This window comes from Brachyistius frenatus, unplaced genomic scaffold (genome assembly GCF_029030835.1).
Source record: "Brachyistius frenatus isolate BFR_SWC_R1_liver_20210118 unplaced genomic scaffold, ASM2903083v1 Contig_79, whole genome shotgun sequence".
Classification (NCBI taxonomy): domain Eukaryota; kingdom Metazoa; phylum Chordata; class Actinopteri; family Embiotocidae; genus Brachyistius; species Brachyistius frenatus.
The window spans coordinates 276,129-300,000 of NW_027210678.1; the positions used below are offsets into that span (position 1 = coordinate 276,129).

At 47.7% G+C, this 23,872-nt stretch overlaps 4 protein-coding genes across 4 annotated transcripts; 2 read left to right on the forward strand and 2 right to left on the reverse strand.

The window, feature by feature from the left end:
- Window positions 1–8,419: 8,419 nt before the first annotated feature.
- Window positions 8,420–15,504, reverse strand: kcnj9 (potassium inwardly rectifying channel subfamily J member 9). Its single transcript, XM_069708889.1, has 9 exons — window positions 15,050–15,504; window positions 13,983–14,463; window positions 13,389–13,602; window positions 12,760–12,961; window positions 12,209–12,401; window positions 11,699–11,896; window positions 10,679–10,809; window positions 9,745–10,311; window positions 8,420–9,207 (listed from the first exon to the last, which is right to left on the reverse strand). Exons 2-8 carry the CDS (start codon window positions 14,293–14,295, stop codon window positions 10,057–10,059), a joined length of 1,506 nt encoding a protein of 501 aa, XP_069564990.1. The 5' UTR covers window positions 14,296–14,463; window positions 15,050–15,504; the 3' UTR covers window positions 8,420–9,207; window positions 9,745–10,056.
- A 282-nt stretch (window positions 15,505–15,786) lies between these two features.
- On the forward strand, window positions 15,787–18,600 carry eif3f (eukaryotic translation initiation factor 3, subunit F). The gene is made up of 8 exons (XM_069708891.1): window positions 15,787–15,921; window positions 16,209–16,279; window positions 16,571–16,650; window positions 16,734–16,871; window positions 17,598–17,689; window positions 17,788–17,924; window positions 18,006–18,119; window positions 18,454–18,600. The coding sequence occupies exons 1-8, from the start codon at window positions 15,810–15,812 to the stop codon at window positions 18,529–18,531; spliced, it is 822 nt and encodes a 273-aa protein (XP_069564992.1). The 5' UTR covers window positions 15,787–15,809; the 3' UTR covers window positions 18,532–18,600.
- A 264-nt stretch (window positions 18,601–18,864) lies between these two features.
- On the reverse strand, window positions 18,865–20,053 carry LOC138626902 (MICOS complex subunit MIC26-like). The gene has a single exon (XM_069708893.1). It carries the CDS (start codon window positions 20,016–20,018, stop codon window positions 19,317–19,319), a length of 702 nt encoding a protein of 233 aa, XP_069564994.1. The 5' UTR covers window positions 20,019–20,053; the 3' UTR covers window positions 18,865–19,316.
- Window positions 20,054–20,377: 324 nt separating this feature from the next.
- On the forward strand, window positions 20,378–23,175 carry dnaaf6 (dynein axonemal assembly factor 6). Its single transcript, XM_069708898.1, has 6 exons — window positions 20,378–20,749; window positions 21,060–21,129; window positions 21,300–21,405; window positions 22,118–22,214; window positions 22,663–22,748; window positions 22,908–23,175. The coding sequence occupies exons 1-6, from the start codon at window positions 20,648–20,650 to the stop codon at window positions 23,035–23,037; spliced, it is 591 nt and encodes a 196-aa protein (XP_069564999.1). The 5' UTR covers window positions 20,378–20,647; the 3' UTR covers window positions 23,038–23,175.
- The last annotated feature ends 697 nt before the right edge of the window (window positions 23,176–23,872 follow it).

A 23,872-nucleotide genomic window follows, 5' to 3' on the forward strand; every position in this document is an offset into this window, starting at 1 on the left:
GAACGCACATTTAAAACACCGTTAAAACACAAGGACCTTTAAAACACCCATAAGACACGAGGACCTTTAAAACACCTTTAAAACACGAGGACCTTTAAAACACCCTGAAAACACTTTTAAAACACGAGGAACGCACCTTTAAAACACCCTTAAAACACCTTTAAAACACGAGGATCTTTAAAACACCTTTAAAACACGAGGACCTTTAAAACACCCTTAAAACACCTTTAAAACACCTTTAAAACACGAGGACCTTTAAAACACCTTTAAACCACAAGGAACGCACCTTTAAAACACTGTTAAAACACGAGGACCTTTAAAACACCTTTAAACCACAAGGAACGCATCTTTAAAACACCGTTAAAACACGAGGACCTTTAAAACACCTTTAAACCACGAGGAACGCACCTTTAAAACACCGTTCAAACACGAGGACCTATAAAACACCGTTAAACCACGAGGAACGCACCTTTAAAACACCGTTAAAACACGAGGACCTTTAAAACACCTTTAAAACACCTTTAAAACACGAGGACCTTTAAAACACCCTTAAAACACCTTTAAAACACGAGGACCTTTAAAACACCCTTAGAACACCTTTAAAACACGAGGAACGCACCTTTAAAACACCCTTAAAACACAAGGACCTTTAAAACACCCTTAAAACACCTTTAAAACACGAGGACCTTTAAAACACCTTTAAAACACAAGGACCTTTAAAACACCTTTAAACCACGAGGAACGCACATTTAAAACACAAGGACCTTTAAAACACCCATAAGACACGAGGACCTTTAAAACACCTTTAAAACACGAGGACCTTTAAAACACCCTTAAAACACCTTTAAAACACGAGGAACGCACCTTTAAAACACCCTTAAAACACAAGGACCGTTAAAACACCCATAAAACACTTTTAAAACACGGGGACCTTTAAAACACTTTTAAAACACGAGGACCTTTAAAATACCTTTAAAACACGAGGACCTTTAAAACACCTTTAAACCACAAGGAACGCACCTTTAAAACACTGTTAAAACACGAGGACCTTTAAAACACCTTTAAACCATGAGGAACGCACCTTTAAAACACCGTTAAAACACGAGGACCTTTAAAACACCTTTAAACCACGAGGAACGCACCTTTAAAACACCGTTAAAACACGAGGACCTTTAAAACACCTTTAAAACACAAGGAACTGTAAAACACCTGTAAAACACCTTTAAAACACGAGGACCTTTAAAACACCTGTAAAACACCTTTAAAACACGAGGACCTTTAAAACACCCTTAGAACACCTTTAAAACATGAGGAACGCACCTTTAAAACACCCTTAAAACACGAGGACCTGTAAAACACCTTTAAAAAACGAGGACCTTTAAAACACCCTTAAAACACCTTTAAAACACCTTTAAAACACGAGGACCTTTAAAACACCTTTAAACCACGAGGAACGCACATTTAAAACACCGTTAAAACACAAGGACCTTTAAAACACCCTTAAGACACGAGGACCTTTAAAATACCTTTAAAACACTTTTAAAACACGAGGACCTTTAAAACACCCTTAAAACACCTTTAAAACACGAGGACCTTTAAAACACCCTTAGAACACCTTTAAAACACGAGGAACGCACCTTTAAAACACCCTTAAAACACAAGGACCTTTAAAACACCCTTAAAACACCTTTAAAACACGAGGACCTTTAAAACACCCTTAAAACACCTTTAAAACAGGAGGACCTTTAAAACACCCTTAGAACACCTTTAAAACACGAGGAACGCACCTTTAAAACACCCTTAAAACACAAGGACCTTTAAAACACCCTTAAAACACCTTTAAAAACGAGGACCTTTAAAACATCCTTAAAACACCTTTAAAACAGGAGGACCTTTAAAACACCCTTAGAACACCTTTAAAACACGAGGAACGCACCTTTAAAACACCCTTAAAACACAAGGACCTTTAAAACACCCTTAAAACACCTTTAAAACACGAGGACCTTTAAAACACCCTTAAAACACCTTTAAAACAGGAGGACCTTTAAAACACCCTTAGAACACCTTTAAAACACGAGGAACGCACCTTTAAAACACCCTTAAAACACAAGGACCTTTAAAACACCCTTAAAACACCTTTAAAACACCCTTAAAACACCTTTCAAACACTGTTAAAAGGTGAGGACCTTTAAACACATCTGTCGCATGTCTGCTGCTCTATCAGCTGATGGCAGTAAGAACCTCCAGTATCTCCCTGATATGTTGGAGACGTGCAGGATGGCAGTGAGCGTCGGACCCTCTGTGATCTTGATGACTCGTCACTGTGCGTCAATGTCCTTTAAAAGTTCAGTTTGACCTCTATTCCTTTCAATGACCTTCACATGATTAGTGTTGACCTCTGCATGACCTACTGTCATAAATATGAAGCTGGAAAATACAGGGAGAGGATGCAGCTGTTGTTCTTCAGTGAAGAAACTGAATCCATATGTTCAACCTGCATCCAGCATGAACTGCAGCAGACATATTTTTATCTCAGTGTCCTGCTGTCATTCAAACAAAATAATATAAATAATAACTTTGTTTGATATCTTTGAATTATAGATAATAGTTAGAAAGAGACTTCCTGCTTGTTGGATGAACTCGTAGACTTCTTGTTGACGTATTTCTGACATCTGTTGAGATGATTTCACAGCGATCAACACTTCCTCCCATTGAACCGTCCCATTCCTCCCGGAGGCTCCGCCTCCTCGTGTTTAATCCCATGTGATGTCAGAAGCAGGACATGAATATTTCAGTTGATCCGGTTGATTGAGCCCCTTCAGCTCATGCTGCTGCCTGTTACCTCTCCAGGTGTTCACTGGAACATCAGAACTTCTCTGTATGTATTAATAAATAAATATCAACCGAAGAAACACACAAATGGAACAATTTCTAAATTAAACCAAAAATCTTTCTCTGTAAAAAACTGTTTTCATCTCAAACATAGTGAAGTGAGATCGATACACCTGATCAGCTAATAAACCGGCCGGCAAACAGAACATCTGTGTATTGTATGCAGGCTGGTAACTTTGGAGATGTAGACCTCCTCTGAACCTCTGGACCTCCTCTGGACCTCCGGACCTCTTTTGGACCTCTGAACCTCCTCTAGACCTCTGAACCTCTTTTGGACCTCTGAACCTCCTCTAAACCTCTGAACCTTCCCCACACCTCTGGACCCCGTTTGGACCTCCTCTGGACCTCTTCTGGACCTCTGGACCTCCTCTGAACCTCTTCTGGACCTCTGGACCTCTTTTGGACCTGTGAACCTCCTTTAGACCTCTGGTCCTCCTCTGGACCTCTTCTGGACCTCTGGACCTCCTCTAAACCTCTGAACCTCCTCTACACCTCTGGACCCCCTTTGGACCTCCTCTGGATCTCTTCTGAACCTCCTCTGGACCACCTCTGGACCTCTTCTGGACCTCTGAACCTCCTCTGAACCTCCTCTATACCTCCTCTGGACATATTCTGGACCTCTGGACCTCCTCCAGACCTACTCTAGACTTCCTCTGGACATCTTCTGGACCAGTAAACCTCCTCTGGACCTCCTCTGGACCTCTGAACCTCCTCTAGACCTCCTCTGGACCTTCTGTGGACCTCTGGATCTCCTCTTGACCTCTAGACCTCCTCTGGATGTCTGAACCTCCTCTAGACCTCCTCTGGACCTCCTCTGGACTTCTGGACCTCTGAACCTCCTCTGGACCTCCTCTGGACCTCTGAACCTCTTCTGGACGTCTGAACATCCTCTGGACCTCCACTGGACCTGTTCCAGGACTAGACCTCCTCTGGACCTCCTCTGGGACTCCTCTGGACCTCTTCCAGGACTAGACCTCCTCTGGACCTCCTCTGGGACTCCTCTGGACCTCCTCTGGACCCAGACTTGTCTGAATTCTCTTCATTTGTAGCTGATGGAGAATCGGGTCATGTGACAAAATGAAAACTCCATCCTCCGTCTCAGAGCTACCTGAAGACCAGAACCAGGACAGAACTGCTGCCTGCCGGTCTGCTGGTCCACTCCTCCTCTAGCAGCCCGGTTCTGTCTTGGTTCTGGTCTCCAGGTGTCTGACTGACTGTAAAGGCCTCCTCCTGTATGTGGAGGTGAACTGAGTGTAAACGCTGATGTCTGAGGTTCTGGCACCTCGTGGATCTTCCACTGAGATCAGCTGTTGGCAGGATGTGAGTCTCACTTTGGATTGAAGTCGTTCCACCTTGACGAGGTGTTGCTGCACGTGTTCCCCATCAAAGTGTTCTGAGGCGTGATGAAGGTCGGTGGCTTCAGAGCAGGAAGGAAACAATCGTGGATATAAACGATTTAAAGCAGCAGGAAAAGTCATCAGTCTGGAACAGTAATTTCAGATGGAGTCGAACCAGCAACCCTTCAGCAGGAACGGCATGTGAGGAAAAGGAAAGAAGTCGCAAGGAGACAAATCCGCCAGGTGACGATTGTGTTGTTGTGGTTGTTTTCAGGGCGCTGTGAGCGTAGTGTTGGAGAAGCCTGTTGCTATGGTGACATAGTTCAGGTGGTTCCCAGTGAATGTTCCCCTCAGAAGGTCCAGCAGAACTCGGTGTTGACAGCCTGACTCTGAAAACCCAGCTGGTGTCTCCTGACCTGATGCACCTTCTTCGGTCTTGGACGGTGAAGCTCCGCCCCCTCTTGAAACGTGATGTCATCAGAACACCTCTCCGGCTCGTCGCTTCATTGCCGGAGACTTTCTGAAGATTTCGAGCGTCTCTGTTGACCGTTTACAGAGTTTGATATAAAGTCTGATGTTTCTCTGCTCCAGTTTCAGGACCATAATGACATCACAGATGTTCAGGTACCAGCGGTCACGTTAACGTGAGGAACTCGGTGATGTTGATCCAGAGAGCCGGTAGTTGTTAACTTTGTTGTGTACTGATGATCACCTGAGACACCGTCCACGTTGACCAGCGTCCTCTGATCTGGTGTTGAGATGAAAATATTGATGAAAGCGGCTTCAAACTAGCGCCGACCTGTAATGATCATCACTACGGATCCGATGAGAGCTTCAGCTTCTACACGTTAATGTGTGGAACCTTCAGACGTAGTTTCACTGGAAGATCACGTTCAGAAAACACCTTCACACGTTTCCTTTTCCTTCAACTTCTGTCTGATGTAGAAACCGTTGTTCATTGTATCGTAGATACCCTCATGGTTGAAATGACCTTATTGTAAGTCACTTTGGATAAAAGCGTCAGATAAATGAAATGTAATGTAAATAATGTTTCGTTATTTTCTAAACTTCTGTCTCCTCCTCTTTTCGTCTGCTCGACTGGCAGCCGACCGTCATCGCTTTCTTCCATCAGGAGGAACATTGATTTGGGCTCAGCGGGGATCATGCAAAACAGCCTCTCATTAAAATCAGAATTAGAGCTCCAAAAGTGGCACATGGGGTTCAACGGTGGGGCGAACAGAAAATCACTGGAAACTATTAAACCTGCACTTCGCCTTTTAGTCTAAAAACAGAGCCGTCTGATCCCGGCGATGAGCATCACGTTTATAGTTTGGAGTTTTAAACTCCTGAAACACACCGATGCTCCAGACTGTCCTCTCTCAGACAATAAACTTGTATTCTGTGTGATTTTCAACTTAGTTTTATTTTTTAAAGTGGAAACCAGTGGATGACCTTCAGGACTAGTTTTCAATGTCAAGGTCGTTTGCTGTCCTCCAGCTGCAGGTCGCTGCCGAGCATCATCTCCGTCTGCTCTTAACAAACATCAAACTAACGTCACAGCAGCCCTCATAAAATCCCCCTATCAGCTGTGAAGGCCCGGTTCAAACACACATTAACACACACACACACACACACACACACACACACACACACACACACACACACACACACACACACACACACACACACACACACACACACACACACACACACACACTCTGCCCTCTCCCTGTCCCCAGCCCCGGTTGCCTAGGAGACAGCTGAGACGGGACCCCATCTCATTACACGCCAATACGGCTGTGTGACTGGCTACAGGAGGCTGTGTGGGATCTTTACCGCCACCTAGCAGCCAAAACCCAGAAAGATGTTTCTTTTCCTTTTTTCAAGAAGCTGAGATTCTGCCTAGTAACTCAATATGCTGACTTCTACCGGCAGCGCTGAACGTCTGAGGAGACGCCTCCAACCGTGAGGCTTCACCGCAGACAGACGAAAAGTTTCAGATGGACCGGCACATAAATTAGAACTTATTAATCAACGATTGACTGTAAACGTATTTTAAAGATGTGGTGGAAGAAATTACATCACTTCATACCGAATGAATTGTCTGAAGAGTTTTAACATCATTTGTGGACGCAGCGATGAACTGTGTTCACAGACGATGGTTTTCACAAGTGTTCCTGAGCCCATGCAGTGATTTCCACTCCAGAATAGTGTGTTTTTAATGCAGTGCTGCCTGAGGGCCCGAAGATCACCACCATCCAATATTGGTTTCCAGCCTTGTCCCTTGTGTTCAGAGATTTCTCCAGATTCTCTGAATCTTTTAATGATATTATGAACCGTAGACGATGAAATCCACTAATTCTTTGTAGTTTTACGTTGAGGAACATTATTCTTAGATTGTTGAACTATTTTCCAACACAGTCTTTCAGAGTGGTGAACCTCTCCCCATCTTCACTGCTGAGAGACTCCATCATCTCTGAAATCATCTTTTATACCTAATCATGTGACTGAGCTGTTGCCATGGTAACCTCATTAGTTGAGATGTTACACCAGGTGTTTTTTTTGTCGTTTGTTGATCCTGACTTTTTGGAGACATGTTGCTGACATCAAATTCAAAATGAACAGATATTTTTAATAAGATAATACAATTTCTCCATTTCAACATTTAATATGTTGTCTCTTGTCTATTTTTAATTAAATATGGATTTATGTGATTTGCAAATCATCGCATTCTGGTTTAATTTATATTTTATTTAGCGTGTAAACTTTTTTAGAAATTGAGTTGTAACTGGTGTGTGTAACTCTGGTGTGTGTAACTCTGGTTATGTGTAACTCTGGTTATGTGTAACTCTGGTGTGTGTAACTCTGGTTATGTGTAACTCTGGTGTGTGTAACTCTGGGTGTGTGTAACTCTGGGTGTGTGTAACTCTGGTGTGTGTAACTCTGGTGTGTGTAACTCTGGTGTGTGTAACTCTGGTGTGTGTAACTCTGGTGGTGTGTGTAACTCTGGTGTGTGTAACTCTGGTGTGTGTAACTCTCTGGGGTGTGTGTGTGTAACTCTGGTGTGTGTGGTGTGTGTAACTCTGGTGTGTAACTCTGGTGTGTGTAACTCTGGTGTGTGTAACTCTGGTGTGTGTAACTCTGGTGTGTAACTCTGGGGTGTGTAACTCTGGGGTGTGTAACTCTGGTGTGTGTAACTCTGGTTATGTGTAACTCTGGTGTGTGTAACTCTGGTGTGTGTAACTCTGGTGTGTGTAACTCTGGTGTGTGTAACTCTGTGTGTGTAACTCTGGTGTGTGTAACTCTGGTGTGTGTAACTCTGGTGTGTGTAACTCTGGTGTGTGTAACTCTGGTGTGTGTAACTCTGGTGTGTGTAACTCTGTGTGTGTAACTCTGGTGTGTGTGTGTAACTCTGGTGTGTGTAACTCTGGTGTGTGTGTAACTCTGGTGTGTGTAACTCTGGGTGTGTGTAACTCTGGTGTGTGTAACTATGGTGTGTGTAACTATGGTGTGTGTAACTCTGGTGTGTGTAACTATGGTGTGTGTAACTCTGGTGTGTGTGTAACTGGTGTGTGTGTGTGTAACTCTGGTGTGTGTGGTGTGTAACTCTGGTGTGTAACTCTGGGGTGTGTAACTCTGGTGTGTGTAACTCTGGTGTGTGTAACTCTGGTGTGTGTAACTCTGGTGTGTGTAACTCTGGTGTGTGTAACTCTGGGGTGTGTAACTCTGGTGTGTGTAACTCTGGTGTGTGTAACTCTGGTGTGTAACTCTGGTGTGTGTAACTCTGGTGTGTGTAACTCTGGTGTGTGTAACTCTGGTGTGTAACTCTGGTGTGTGTAACTCTGGTGTGTGTAACTCTGGGGTGTGTAACTCTGGTGTGTGTAACTCTGGTGTGTAACTCTGGTGTGTGTAACTCTGGTGTGTGTAACTCTGGTGTGTAACTCTGGTGTGTGTAACTCTGGTGTGTGTAACTCTGGTGTGTGTAACTCTGGTGTGTAACTCTGGTGTGTGTAACTCTGGTGTGTAACTCTGGTGTGTGTAACTCTGGTGTGTGTAACTCTGGTGTGTGTAACTCTGGTGTGTGTAACTCTGGGGTGTAACTCTGGTGTGTAACTCTGGTGTGTAACTCTGGGGTGTGTAACTGTTGTGTAACCGTTTCTCCTCAGAACAACACAGCCTCAGACGGGTGCTGGAATATACTGTAGTTTATTAATTCTAATCCATGTGTTCTATTAAATATGAAAAACTTCCAGTATAAATGGCCACATGTATCATTACGTCTCCACATGTATCGACACATGTCTCCACATGTCTCCACATGTCCCCACAGCAACAGAAGCAGGAGTTTGGGCTAAATGCAGCAGGACACTGTTGTGCTTTAAATTTCTACTTGACCAGGAGACAGAAGACAGAAGACAGACAACTGACACACTGCATGAGACGAAGCCACGAACTGTCTCTACGTTAACGGTTCTGGACGTTATTCTCCATCACGGTTCGTCTCCGGATGACGTTTGTTGCAGAGCAGCTGCTGTTCTCCCTCCGTGACTGACGGACAGTTAATCTTTACATCTAAATAACTATGAGGCGACGGCTGCTCCTCTTCCTCTTCAGGTGAAAATAAAGCATCTATACACTAACAGCAGGTAAACCGCCGTGTCGTTGTGCCTCGGTCCTCAGCGCGGCGCCGACCGGCCCAAAGCATAGTATTGTCATTTAAATGTAGATATAGGCAAAGGTGATCGGAGCTAACACTACAAATCGATATAGCACGCACACACAGCACACCTGAACGAAGACGGACAAACAAATAAAAGACGGAATATCAAGAAATAAACTCTGTCGCGGTAACAGAAGATATGGCTTTCTGTTTACTGCAGAGCTGAGCCTACTGGACTGGCTTGTGTGGAGAGGAACCGTCTGCAACAGTAACTGTGATGTGGAGGAGATATACTGAAGGGCTTCGGCCCGATCACACCTGGAAGTAACGTTCCCCCGGGGTGATCCGATCTGTTCACACCTGGAAGTAACGTTCCCCGGGGTGATCCGATCTGTTCACACCTGGAAGTAACGTTCCCCCGGGGTGATCCGATCTGTTCACACCTGGAAGTAACGTTCCCCGGGGTGATCCGATCTGTTCACACCTGGAAGTAACGTTCCCCCGGGGTGATCCGATCTGTTCACACCTGGAAGTAACGTTCCCCCGGGGTGATCCGATCTGTTCACACCTGGAAGTAACGTTCCCCGGGGTGATCCGATCTGTTCACACCTGGAAGTAACGTTCCCCCGGGGTGATCCGATCTGTTCACACCTGGAAGTAACGTTCCCCGGGGTGATCCGATCTGTTCACACCTGGAAGTAACGTTCCCCCGGGTGATCCGATCTGTTCACACCTGGAAGTAACGTTCCCCGGGTGATCCGATCTGTTCACACCTGGAAGTAACGTTCCCCCGGGTGATCCGATCTGTTCACACCTGGAAGTAACGTTCCCCCGGGTGATCCGATCTGTTCACACCTGGAAGTAGTGTTCCCCCGGGTGATCCGATCTGTTCACACCTGAAAGTAGTGTTCCCCTGGGCGATCCGATCTGAAAACTTAGACTCGACCCGATCACGTCGGTGATGTTTGTCAGAAATAAAAAAAATTGGAACCAAGAGGAGGTTCTGGTGAAACCGGCGTCAGGTGTTTTTTATAGTTCTGCCGGTCCAGGACGCGTTCGCGGCTGAATGAACATGGTGTGAGCAGATCGGATCTCCGTGACTCCTCCCACCTGTGATCGGATCACCTCGGTACCGCCGGGTGTGAACGGGGCCTCGGTAAACATTCTCTAGGCCTCTGACTCGGACTGGTCCGTGGCGACGCTGCCGTTCAGCTCGCCCGGTCCGGATTGCTCCTGGATGTCAGTCATCTCCCCGACGATGAAGGTAGGCTCCTCCCCTCTGCCGCCGTCGGGCGGCTCGGCCGCCTGGTTGGCCAGCGTGGGCTCCTCGTCCAGGCGGCTGGAGATGGACCAGTAGAGGTGGGCGTCCAGCCTGGCTGCAGCCAATGACAGCTCCCGTGCTGAGACGGAGGGCGTGTCCACCTGGGTGGGAGGGGGGAGGGGGGGACATCAGGTCATGTATGTGGAGCATCGAACGCCGGCCGTAGAATCTGTTCTCAATCTCGTCCCCGCAAAAATAAACATGGAATAAATCCTGCAGTTGGAATTCCTACATTTCCCAGCATGCCTTTCAACAACCCCAGGAGAGAGTGAGAGCTCAGCGTTGGTCCCACATGGAGGTGCAGACAGGAGCAACAGAGGGAGATGTTCTCCATGTTCACTCTTCAGATGAACGATTCTCAGACTTATCAAACCTGCGACCTTTGAACTCATGTCTACGCTTTTTAATGCACATTTTAAACACAAACTTCTGCAGCGCTCGTCTTTCTGTCCCCTCCCCCGACGTTACCTCGAAGGTGTGGTGAAAGGCTCCGTAGTCCACGTCGAAGAAGCCCTCGGCCAGCGACATCATGGGACTGAACCTGTGGCCCCACAGAACCTCCTCGGCCAGGTAGGAGCTCCTCGCCTGGCACGTCATCCCTGGAACACACCACCTCCGTCAGAACCCAGAACACACCTCAACCGACCAGCTGGAGCCACCAGGAGTGGGAGGAGTCACAGCTCCACACCTGACGTATTCAACTCTCCATGTTTGGAGGCCAAAGCAAAAAGTTTAAAATCATCCTCCCTGAAAGGATCTGACAGACGAGGAGAACCCAGCTCATCCTTCCTGGAGGACCGCGAGCTGGTTGCTGGTTCGAGTCCAGCAGCGTCAACATAGCGAGGACGTTCTGTAAATCCAAACCTCTGAAAGTTTTGTTTAAAAAGCTGCAGAGAGCCGATAGATTCAGAAATAAGATTAAGAGATGATTTATGGAGAGCTGAGATGAAAGCTCACGTTACGTCCAGATCCATCCAAAAACATGCACCTCAGGTCAGGTTACCTGGCGCTGCGCTAGTGGCAGCCTGCTGCAGCAGCTCCCCCCTGAGAGCCCCCCCTGAGAGCCCCCCTGCTGTAGTGAAGAAATTTCCCCTCGGGGATTAATAAAGTGTATAAAATCAAATCAAATCAAATCAGATCTACAGTCAGAAACACGCTGCAGCTTCAGATCCCTCCTTGTTCCTCCTGCAGTCTGCTGCCGTTAACTTCTTCGATTTTATTACATCGTTTGCAATTTTAACTCGGAAACTTCTACGAGAAATCCCATAAAACCTTTAGATATTGTTAACGGTGATATTTGCCGAGTCTACACATTTATACATTTTCAAACTGAATTCTCTTCAGCTCAATAAACATTTATTTTGCTCTATCTCCAGAGTAACGCAGCAGACCTGCATGTTTCCTGGTGTTTGCACATGAAATGTTGTTTTTAAGTCACATTTTATCTGTGAATTTATGACCTCACTTTGTAAATAATGAGTGTCTCACCGGTGGCCTCCACCATCCCCTCCAGGATCACCACGATCTCAAAGTCCTCCTTCTCCAGCTGCGCCTGCGACATGTCCCAGAACGGCGAGTGGGCGTCGACCTCGTGAGAGATCACCAGCGGTGAGACGAGGAAGAGACGGTCGTCGCCCGTCTCGAAGCCCACGCTGATGTCCGTCTGGTCCAGAGGGATGAACTCACCTGCAGGGGGCGGTAGAACAGGTGAGCAGCTCACATCTAACAGCAGGTAAATAAAACATCTGCTCTGAGATATAACATTACGGATTCTAGTGTCTCAGAAAGGATCCGCTGCTGCATTTAGTTTCAGGAGACAGCTGTCAATCATTCAGGAGGAGGAGCAGTCGATCAAAAAGTTCAGAGACTCGTCCACCAGAATCAGACTGTAGCAGGTTGTTATCTTTGTTAGCAGGTGGTTATCTTTGTTAGCAGGTGGTTATCTTTGTTAGCAGGTGGTTATCTTTGTTAGCAGGTGGTTATCTTTGTTATCTTTACCCTCCTGCGTCTGCTTGGACTTGATGAGCTTGGCCCTCATGTTCGCCCCAACGATGTGCGAGCTGCGCAGGTCGCCGACTCGGAACATCAAACACAACGTGTCGTCTCTCCGAGAGATGACGGCGTGTTTGGAGAACACCAACGTCTCAGCTCGCTTGTTGGGCTGAGAGATCTTCACGAACATGCAGCCGACCTGGAGGAGGAGGAGGAGGAGGAGGAGAGGAGGAGAGGACAAGAGGAGGAGGAGAGGAGAGGAGGAGAGGAGAGGAGGAGAGGAGAGGAGAGGAGGAGGAGGAGGAGGAGGAAACACATCACAATGACATATTAACATGGTTCATCATCTCCTCCTGGTCGGTGTTACTGCAGGAGGCGACTAATAATAATAATAAAGTTTTGCCGACAGACTTGTTTGGTGACTTTAAACAAAGATCTGGTTTCCTGATGTGCTGAACAGGTTTAAAAATGTTCATTTCCAAGTGTGAGACTCAGATCTGCAGCCACAGCTAAGATGATGTAGAAGAATCCAGACTCCCATGAACAGTTGCTCTCACCATGAAGGCGTTGACCATGGAGCCCAGGATGGCCTGCAGCAGCAGCAGCATGGTGCCCACCGGACACTGGTCGGTGATGACGCGGTGGCCGTAGCCGATGGTGGTCTCCGTCTCGATGGAGAACAGGAAGGCCGAGATGAAGCTGTTCACGTTGTTGACGCACGGCGTCCACGTCTCGTCCTCCAGATGGTCCAGATCACCGCTAGGAAGGAAGAGGAGGAACAGAGGTGGTGGAGGGGGGGAGGGGGGGGGACCGTCTCTTCATTTAACAGCATTCAGACGTAACCACGGCGATTAAACTGATCTTCATCCTCTCAGCTTCTCTCCATGTTTCAAACACACCTGACGACTAAATGAGGTGATTTTATAAACTCGACTTTCCTCCTCGGAAACACGAACTTTAACCCAAACTATGATCTTTCCCTAAAACAGGTGGTTTTGATGTGACCCGGTTACCCGGTCCGCATGTTGAACCGGACCCGGTTACCTGTCTGGAACCTTCCGGCGGGTCGGAACAACGACCTGCAGGCTCGTTTGGGTCGAAGGACTCTTTTTAAATGTGCTCTCTCTGTTCAGTGATGGCGAGGATCCACCGACTCCTCGGTGGTCTCGGGACCGGAGACTCTTACCGGCAGTAAGCGATGAGGTACCAGATGGCGCCGAAGAAGAGCCACGTGACGGCGTAGGCCATGACGAAGACGAACAGCGAGCAGCGCCAGTTGAGGTCCACCAGCGTGGTGAAGATGTCGGTCAGGTAGCGGTACGTCTCCCGCATGTTACCGTGCTGCACGTTGCAGCGGCCGTTCTTCTCCACGTAGCGCTGGCGCTTACGACGGTTCCGGGCTGAGACGAAGAGGAAGAGGAAGAGGAAGAGGAAGAGGAAGAGGAAAAAGAGGAAGAAGTCTTTCTGTCTTACCTCCAACAGAAAACATTACATCCACATTTCTGAGTATGTTTAATGATGGCTGTGACTGCAGCAGAGGAGGAGGAGAGGAGAGGAGAGGAGAGGAGAGGAGAGGAGAGGAGAGGAGAGGAGAGAGGAGAGGAGAGGAGAGGAGAGGAGAGGAGAGGAGAGGAGAGGAGAGGAGAGGAGAGGAGAGGAGAGGAGAGGAGAGGAGAGGAGAGGAGAGGAGTAGGAGTAGGAGGGGAGGGAGGAGGATGGAGGAAGGAGCAGGATGAGACATGTTAACCAGGAGCAACATGTTCTGAAGGAGGTGCCTCACCCCAGCCGAACCTCCCTCTCTCCTTCTCCGGACCCGGCGTCTTCTTGCCACTCGGCTGGTTGGCTTTGGCTTCGCGCTCCGCCAGCTTGGCCTGGAACGACCTGTTGACCTTCACCGGGGTCGGGGTCGGCAGGGAGGGCGTCGTCTCCGTAGTGACGACGTGGCCCAGCTCCTCCGATCGGCTGAAGACCCCCATGGAGGCGGTGGCCTCAGTGGCCACCTCCACCTCCTCCACCTCCCCTTCCCCCTTCTCCTCCACCGGCAGCGACAGGGAGTCCGGACGGGATGGGAAGACCGAGTTCTCCAGCGCCATGGTCCCCCTGTGTGTGTGTGTGTGTGTGTGTGTGTGTGTGTGTGTGTGTGTGTGTGTGTGTGTGTGTGTGTGTGTGTGTGTGTGTGTGTGTGTGTGTGTGTGTGTGTGTGTGTGTGTGTGTCCCTATGGCAGACTGCTCTTTGATTGGACCATTTGTTTGCTTGAAGCCTGGAATAAAGACGGACAGAGATCAGATGAAATCCTGCATTGATCAGCTGTTCTGTTGTCATGGTGATTCTCTGAATACAACACCACCTCCTTTTTGTTGCTTTAATTTCTTCTGAGGTTTTTAGAAATCGACCTGTTTGTTTCTGTAGTTTCCTCAGAAACATGGAGGTCTGTTTGTTTCTCCGACTTCCTGATTTATATGTTGACTGATCTGAGGAGCCAATCAGAGGCCTCCTGCTGCTCTGGTCTGTTGCAGCCACTTTCAGCATCTCCATGTTTCATAAGCCATCCTGAGGTGGTGTGTGTGTGGCCCGAGTGCGCGTGCGTGTGTGTTGTGTAAGTGCACTTGCTGCTATTTTAAATATATGCTGTATTCCTGCTGCTGAGATTTCTTACATAAGTCCGTGTAAGACTCGAGTGAAACATGAATGTGGACCGTAAAATGGAGTCTGGTCCTGCTCGAGTTCTGAGGACGTGTTTGGACCGCTGGCAGACGGACGCACGAGGAGGCTGATGGAGACGGTGGAGATGACGCAGTACGCCTGATGGACAGATCAGAAACGGACTGTCTGAGGATGAAACGTACCTGCTTCACTTGTAGATGTTGGATCAGGAGGAACCCGACAATCCGGTCCCGGAGCGAACCGGGGTCCGCAGCCTCTGTCCAATCCCGCCCATCTCCGGTGTTCACCAGCGACGCAGCACCAGGTCCCGGAAAACAAAGAGCACCTCGATGCTCAGCGTGAACTCAGATCGGAATAATGATAAGGACAGAATAGAACCCGTCCAGGTCCACAGATCACTGCTGGCGGTTCCGAACAACATGTGTTAAATGGAGGCAGCAGGAGGAGCCGGCAGCGCGGAGAGCTCATCATCATCATCATCATCATCATCATCATCTGTGCATGTGATGCAGTCGGTCAGGTGTGGAGCCTCGGAGAGGAGGAGGAGGAGGAGGAGGAGGCGGTCACCTCCCCCCCCCCCCCCTGGCTGCCAGACCCGCAGTATCTGCAGTCCAGAGAGGAGGAAGAGAACCAGAGGGAGAGGCCTCTGTTCGGGCTCCAGGGTGATGATCAATAAATATATATATCAGGATTATTTACATAAAAACAGGCCTTTTTAAACGGTCTACATTTTCTTCTTCAAACGTAATGAAAATCATTCACGGAAAACTGATGAATTGAACTATTTCGCCATTAGAGGCTTACACAGCCACGCGCACGTTGTGTTGTCAATAATTGCAGATGTTAATTAGCGTCGTCGTGAAGGTGCAGTTCAGCCGCCCGCCGGCAGGCGGCGCTGCTCGCGGTCACGTGTTCCGGAGAGCACGACGACCCTTTTCCAAGATGTCGGTGTTCGGGCCGGTTGTGAAAATCCATCCCGTCGTTCTCGCTTCTATCTGCGACTCCTACGAGCGAAGAAATGAGGGAGCGAGTCGAGTGATAGGAACACTGTTAGGTGAGAGACACGTGGACGTGTCTGTCCACCGGACGGAGGACCGACACGTCCCGGAACAGGAGGGACAGACGGCTAGTTAGCTGCGGCTGCTAACGCGTGCTGGGCAGCATCCGGCTAGCGTTAGCTGCTGTTAGCTGGCTGCTAACAGCTGTGAGGCCGTTAAAAGGTCCACGAAGCGTTAAAACCGGAACATCTGGATTCACCTCGGTTATGATGTAATAAACTATAAACTATATAACGAGCCTCGGAGCTTCCTGTTAGCGGTAAACATGTTCTGATGTCGGCAGGTTCCATCGATAAACACTCCATCGAGGTCACCAACTGCTTCTCGGTTCCTCACAACGAGTCCGAGGACGAGGTGAGTGTCTCTGTCCTCAAGGACCTTTATTAAACATGGTGGACAGGTGGAGGTGGGTCTTCATGCAGCTGTAAAGACTGGAAGACAGATTCTAAATAAATGTCCTGCTTCCATCATCATCATCATCATCATCACTGAAACCAACCGAATGAAAAGATTCGTCTGATTCTCACTTCACTGCTTTTTACTGGATGTTTGACTGAAATCAGAAACTAAGAAAGAAGACGTTGTCTTCAGTTCAGTTGTCTTCAGGTGTCTCTCAGGTGTCTCACGTGTCCTCTGTGACGACAGGTCGCCGTGGACATGGAGTTTGCCAAGAACATGTACGAGCTTCATAAGAGGGTGTCTCCCACCGAGGTCATCATCGGATGGTGAGTCACGTTGACGAACAGATTATACGTAGAAATAAACGATGAACTTTGACCCCATCGGCGTCCTCCGTCTCCGTCTCCAGGTACGCCACCGGCTTCGACATCACAGAACACTCGGTGCTGATCCACGAGTACTACAGCCGGGAGGCCTCCAACCCCATCCACCTGACCGCCGACACCGCCCTGCAGAGCGGCAAGATGAGCATCCGCGCCTACGTCAGGTCCATGCTCCTGTCTGTCTCCTGATGGTCTCCTGTCTGTCTTCTGATGGTCTCCTGTCTGTCTCCTGACGATCTCCTGATGGTGTCCTGTCTGTCCTCCTGATGGTCTCCTGTCTGTCTCCTGACTGTCCTCCTGATGGTGTCCTGTCTGTCCTCCTGATGGTCTCCTGTCTGTCCTCCTGATGGTCTCCTGTCTGTCTCCTGACTGTCCTCCTGTCTGTCTCCTGATGGTGTCCTGTCTGTCTCCTGTCTGTCCTCCTGATGGTCTCCTGACTGTCTCCTGTCTTTCTCCTGACTGTCTCCTGTCTGACTGTCGTCTGACTGTCTCCTGTCTGTCTTCTGACTGTCTCCTGTCTGTCTCCTGTCTGTCTTCTGACGGTCTCCTGTCTGTCTCCTGTCTGACGGTATCCTGTATGTCTGTCTCTTGTCTGTCTTCTGATGGTCTCCTGTCTGTCTGTCTCCTGTCTTTCTCCTGTCTGACGGTCTCCTGTCTGTCTGTCTCCTGTCTTTCTCCTGTCTGACGGTCTCCTGTCTGTCTGTCTCCTGTCTGACGGTCTCCTGTCTGTCTGTCTCCTGTCTGACGGTCTCCTGTCTGTCTGTCTCTTGTCTGTCTTCTGATGGTCTCCTGTCTGTCTGTCTCCTGTCTCTCTCCTGCTTTCTGATGTCTGTCTCCTGACGGTCTCCTGTCTGTCTGTCTCCTGACTGTCTTCTGCGTGTCCTCCTCAGTGCTCAGATGGGCGTCCCCGGCCGGACCGTAGGAGTGATGTTCACCCCTCTGAGTGTGAAGTACGTGTACTACGACACAGAGCGGATCGGCGGTAAGGACACCGATGACGAGAACCGTCCGCAGTCACAGGAACGCGTTTCGTCTCAGAGGACTAATCGTGTGCGTGTCGTGTCCCTCCGTGTGTCTCAGTGGACCTGCTGCAGAGGACACGCGTGACCCCCAGCCGCACCAAGGGGCTGACCTCCGACCTGTCCCAAGTGGCCGGCTCCGCAGCCCGGGTCCAGGACATGCTGGCCACCGTGCTGACTTACATCGAGGACGTGCTGGTGAGTGTTGTCCTCCGCCGTCTGTCTCCGGGAACACGGAGCTGTAACCAGGCTGAAGGTAACGATGTCCGTCCGTCTCAGTCCGGTAAGGTGACAGCGGACAACAGCGTCGGCCGCTTCCTGATGGACCTGGTCAACAAGGTGCCCACCATCTCCGCCGAGGACTTCGAGAACATGCTCAACTCCAACATCAACGTGAGTTCAGGACACCTTTCACCTTTCAGCTCGGAGCTCTGCAGGCTCCGCCCCTCTCGGTTCTCCTCCGTCATGTGAGGAAGGTGGAGCAGCTGACGTAGCGGTTAGGGATATAAAAATAGTTCTATGAGTATATGAGACTATCGTTCTTCCTTATTTCCTGTTTTCACTAGCGCCTGGTTGTAATGTGTTACTCCCGTCAGAAGGTGGCGGTAATGCACCTGAAAGCTGTCTGCCAATTAACAACCAGAGAAGAACACGATGATGCTGGAAGTTGTTCGGATCTCTCCCACCTCGTACTGCTGTAATCTGAAAGTGTTGTTGTTGCTTGCAGGACCTGCTGATGGTGACCTACCTGTCCAACCTGACCCAGGCTCAGATCGCTCTGAACGAGAAGCTGGTTCTGCTCTGAGGCTTCAGTCTTCATATTTAAGTTTTCTATTTTTCCCCAGCTGAGATGAATAAAGGTGTTTAAACAGTCTGATGGTTGGTTTCCCTGCAGATCCTCACTGACGCATCATTAATCATCCAGTTTTAAACACTCATCTCATCTCAGTGGCACTTTGGATTTTATGAACAGTTAATCAGGGGTTAGGTGTATAAAACAATGTTTTATCTGAAGGTTCAGTTTATTATAATAAAACTCAAAGAAGAGACATTTCAACTGTTAATGAGCAGTTATTGAAGTCATGATTGATGGTGAGTAACTTCCAGATGTCTGATGTAACGAGGACACAGATGAAGGTGGGAACACCTGGTTTTAATAGAAGACCCTGATAGTTCTCTACAGAAATATACATTCATCACTCAGGTGAGATGGGCGGCGCTGCCCGGCCTGAGATACGTGGATCTTAGAGTAAAGAGGGCATGAGCCGCTCACGGGTCGGACCACGAGTCCGGCTACAGTCTGAGGGAGGAAGCTGCTGCTGGGTCCGGAACTACTGGTGCTGGGTCCGGTACTGTTGCAGGGTCTGGTACTACCGGTGCTGGGTCCGGTACTGTTGCAGGGTCTGGTACTACCGGTGCTGGGTCCAGTACTGTTGCAGGGTCTGGTACTACTGGTGCAGGGTCCGGTACTGTTGCAGGGTCCGGTACTGTTGCAGGGTCTGGTACTACCGGTGCTGGGTCCGGTACTGTTGCAGGGTCCGGTACTACCGGTGCTGGGTCTGGTACTGTTGCAGGGTCCGGTACTGTCCGTCACGGTTTGGGCTCTGACCCGGTGCCCCCCCCAGCCTCCCCCGGAGGGTGGAGCAGCTTCTCCACCGCTGCGTAGCTCTGCACCGCGCAGTCGTACACGGAGTCCCCGCCGGACCGGGCGATGGCCGCCGCCTGCTCCGGGTAGTAGAGGGCGGTGCTGGCGGCCACCAGGCCCGCCGGGTACAGGAGCCTCTTGATCCGGGAGCCTCTGGCCAGGAAGAGTCCCAACACCCCGGTGAGGCCGATGACTCCCGCCCGCGGGTAGAAGTCGTTCGGCGGGTTCTTCAGGTAGGTGTAGGAGTCCCGGCCGAACCGGACCGCACTCCGGATTCTGGGTTTGACCCGGTCGTAGGCGCCCTGACACCAAGCCGTGTACGGCTCCACGGTCCTCCTGACGGCGGCCACCTTCTCTTCCAGCTGACCCGCCTCGTGCTCCACATACCGGCTCTCCGGTCGCGGGCCGCCGTACAGGGACAGGTCGTCCCGGTTCACCGGGGCCGGGGCCTCGCTCTCCCCGTCACCGGCAGCGGCGACCACGGAGACCGGCCACAGACGCAGGGCTCCCGGCATGGCACCACCTGTCACCTTCAACATGATCCCTGCGGGCCACGCAGCGCTACGGTGTCCGAGGAGGGTCAGAATAAAGACGCCGCGCTCACAGGTCGGATTAACGTGTAGATGGAGGGTAAACAGCAGGTTCATGAACCTGGACCGGACCGGACCGAGCTGTTCAACTGGGTCAAAGAGTGAGATAATGCACTTTGTAATGAGGTGTGTGTGTATAACTACATGTATTACTACCATCTAACAGCGACAGAAAGTTTTCAGATTTAAATACAAAAATGATCAGATCTAATAGTTCTGCTCATTAATTATGAATTATAGAAATGATTCAATGAGACCGATCATTCATAAATAAATAAATAACAGTCTGGATGAATCAACGACACAATGAGCCTCAAAGTAACTTTGAACTGACTCTTCATCACATTTATGTATTATTATGCATGTTATTTATTTATTATTAATTATCCAGATGACTTTCATTTAGACTTTGAAAAGATTTATTTCATCTCCATTAGTTTAATTTTATGGTTATATACTTGTAAGCTTTAAAACAGGCTGCTCATGCACCCCGTTTAGTTTAGTCACTGTTCGACGTCACTGGTTACCACGGCAACCTGGAAGCCTGGCTGTCTCCAGGGAAACGGAGAGCGTCAACAGCCCAGAGGCCTGTTAGCAGCAGCAGTAGCGGCTAATTTTAGTGTTCAGGTCCTTCAGACCGGTTCTGATTTATTAAACGGGTCAGAAGTGGACCTGTAGTCCTCCGCATGGAGAATCTCGGAGTATCTTCCGTCCAGAACCTGCAGGCTCTGTCTGCCCTGCTGTCCCCGCAGCAGGAGGAGGAGGAGGAGGAGGAGGAAGGCTGTACAGTGAGAGCTGCTCTGGTCCATCTGGGTTTATCTGAGATAAATATATATAAATATAAATATAAAACATATGTAACATGTTCAATGATGTCATAAAAAAACAGTCCTGACGTCACAAATATAGTATTTGTTGTTGTTTGTTGCTCTCAGTTATTAACCAATAGCAGGATGCACACAGGGTCACGTGACTCATTTCATTATTTTATTCTTTTTAAGTTTCTTGTTACATCTGATGCAGCCGGTCATTGAAAAAAAAGGTTTAAAACTAGTTTGATTTTCCTACTTTTCATGTGACTGATCTGATTTTTAACAGGATGTGACAGCAGGTGGTCCGCTGGGTCCGGGACACATCGGTCCTCCAGCCAGGAGACACCAAGACGAAGGTACCGCTCATATGTCTGCAGCACCACGTCTCAAAGAAGACACAGAGGTTACGTAAGTGTGTGTGTGTGTGTGTGTGTGTGTGTGTGTGTGTGTGTGTGTGTGTGTGTGTGTGTGTGTGTGTGTGTGTGTGTGTGTGTGTGTGTGTGTGTGTGTGTGTGTGTGTGTGTAGTGACGACTGCCTACGTGAAGAAGAACAGCAAGGACATCTGGAGTGAAGAGGAGGTGGTGGAGGGTTGCCAGTACGACAACCTGACCGACCCGCGCCCTCAACCTCAGTAAGACACATCAGAGGAGGCAGTAGGACTGTTATTAATAGGAACTATGATTAACAGGAACTATTATTAATAGGAAGTATTATTAATTTGACTATTATTAATAGGACTATTATTAATAGGAAGTATTAATAGGAAGTATTATAAATAGGAAGTATTATTAACAGGAGCTATTATTAAAAGGAAGTATTATTAATAGGAACGATTATTAATAGGAACTATTATTAATAGGACTATTATTAATAGGAATTATTATTCATATTAACAGGAAGTATTATTAATAGGAAAGATTATTAATAGGAACTATTATTAATAGGACTATTATTAATAGGAAGTATTATTAATATTAGCAGGAAGTATTATTAATAGGAACGATTATTAATAGGACTATTATTAATAGGAATTATTATTAATATGAATTATTATTAATAGGAACTATTATTAATAGGAAGTATTAATAGGAACTATTATTAATAGGACTATTATTAATATGAATTATTATTAATAGGACTATTATTAATAGGACTATTATTAATAGGACTATTATTAATAGGAACTATTATTTATATTAATGTCAAGTATTAATGAGATGAAACTCTGAGGCAGAAGTCTCCTTGCTGAGATATAGTACATATATATATATATATATATATATGTGTGTGTGTGTGTGTGTGTGTGTGTGTGTGTGTGTGTGTGTGTGTGTGTGTGTGTGTAGGTATGACCTGCTCTGGAAGCAGTCTGTAGGAACTGAAGACGTGTTTCTGGGTCTGAACAGGAAGAATTCGTCCTCCGTCTGCTGTGAAGCTGTTCTGGTAACTTTTTACACACAAACTGAAACACAATATGTGATCAGAGACAGAAAGTCCTGCAGGATGTTTGAGTGTGTTTCCTCACAGAAGAAACATGAATTTCCTGTATTTTCTACATGTATGACACATGTTTTCCACATGTTGCAACATATGACAACATGTGGAAAACGTTCACAGGACAATCGACATGAACTTCACACGTTACACCATGAAAATGTTTAAAAAAAAAAACACGTTTCACATGAACACAATCACATGTGGTCACATGATCTTTGGCACATGTGAAAGTCATGTGTTTTGCCTGTAAGGTTTATATTTATAAATATAACTAATATTTTAATATAACTGGTGCCTTTCCAGTGAAGCCGTTAGAAAATGTCATGAAACAGTAAAAGATGAAGTTTGTTCTTTTTAAATGAGAGATGAAGGTGTTTTTGTCTCCTGATCTCAGGTGAGAATCCAACTCCCCGACACCGAAGCAGCAGACGTGTTGCTGGATGTGAAGGAAACCTTTCTGGATCTACGGACGCCCAAATAGTAAGAGATGCTTTGAAAGGGTTTCTCTTCCATTTCTGATCCGCTCCCGACCGAGCGGCGCCGGTTCAGACCAGCTGATCTTCTCCCCGACGTCATCTTCCTCCGTCACATCCAGCTTCTCTCCTGCTCTGTTTAACCTGTCGCTCCTCCTCCCGACAGCAAACTGGGCCTCCATCTCCCCGACCCGGTCCACAGCCAGGAGGGCACGGCCCGGTTCTTCAGAGAGAGAGAGGAGCTGGAGGTGACGCTGCTCCTGAAGCGGCCGATGGACTTCCTCAACGTGCAGTGAGAGAGGAGGACAGGAAGGAGGAGACACCAGATGATACACATCATTAGAAACATGAAGCAGGATCAACCTGAATAAACTGGTTCTGTGTGATGTCATGATTCTGATTCTAGAGTATTAAAGGGTTTATTTCTAAAACATGCTGACGTCTTGTTTCACTGCTTTATCTCTGGATGATCACCTGATGAGCCCGTGAGGAGGTCACGACCTCAGACGAGCCGTGAGGAGGTCACGACCTCAGATGACCTGTACACATAGACTCACTCAGGAATATCCACCAACAGCATAAACAAGCTACAGCTCAAACTGGGAGCCGAGGAGGTGATTCATCGTTTATTACAGAGGAGCTCTGATTATTTTCATAGTCTATACAGAATCAATATCGTCTGCTTAACGGGTTGGTTTTTATTTTAGAAAACAGAAGTTCTCGCTTCAGCCTTATAAACTACCAACGATCGGAGCAATCGATATCAATGATTGATTGATTCTCAGGTCACTTTGTAGGAACTTTTTAAAGTTTTAGATTCTTCTTCTGTCATTGGAGGTATAAACAAGTAATGCAGATGTATTTATTGTAAATATTTATTCTCTTATCTCTTCATGTTAGAGGACTGAAAATATTCCAAATCACTTGTCATGAGGTGTCTTATCTTTGTTCCCTGTTTGTCTCCATCTTTTGATCTTTCCTTCTTGTTTTATTTGTATGATTTCTGCCTGTTAATAAGCACTTTGTTTTGTATTAATAAAGTGTGTCAATAATCTACTATATAAAAGTAGTTCGTTACTCTCAACTCCTTTATTTGTATTTATTTATTATGAGTGGAGCGTCCGAGGTCGC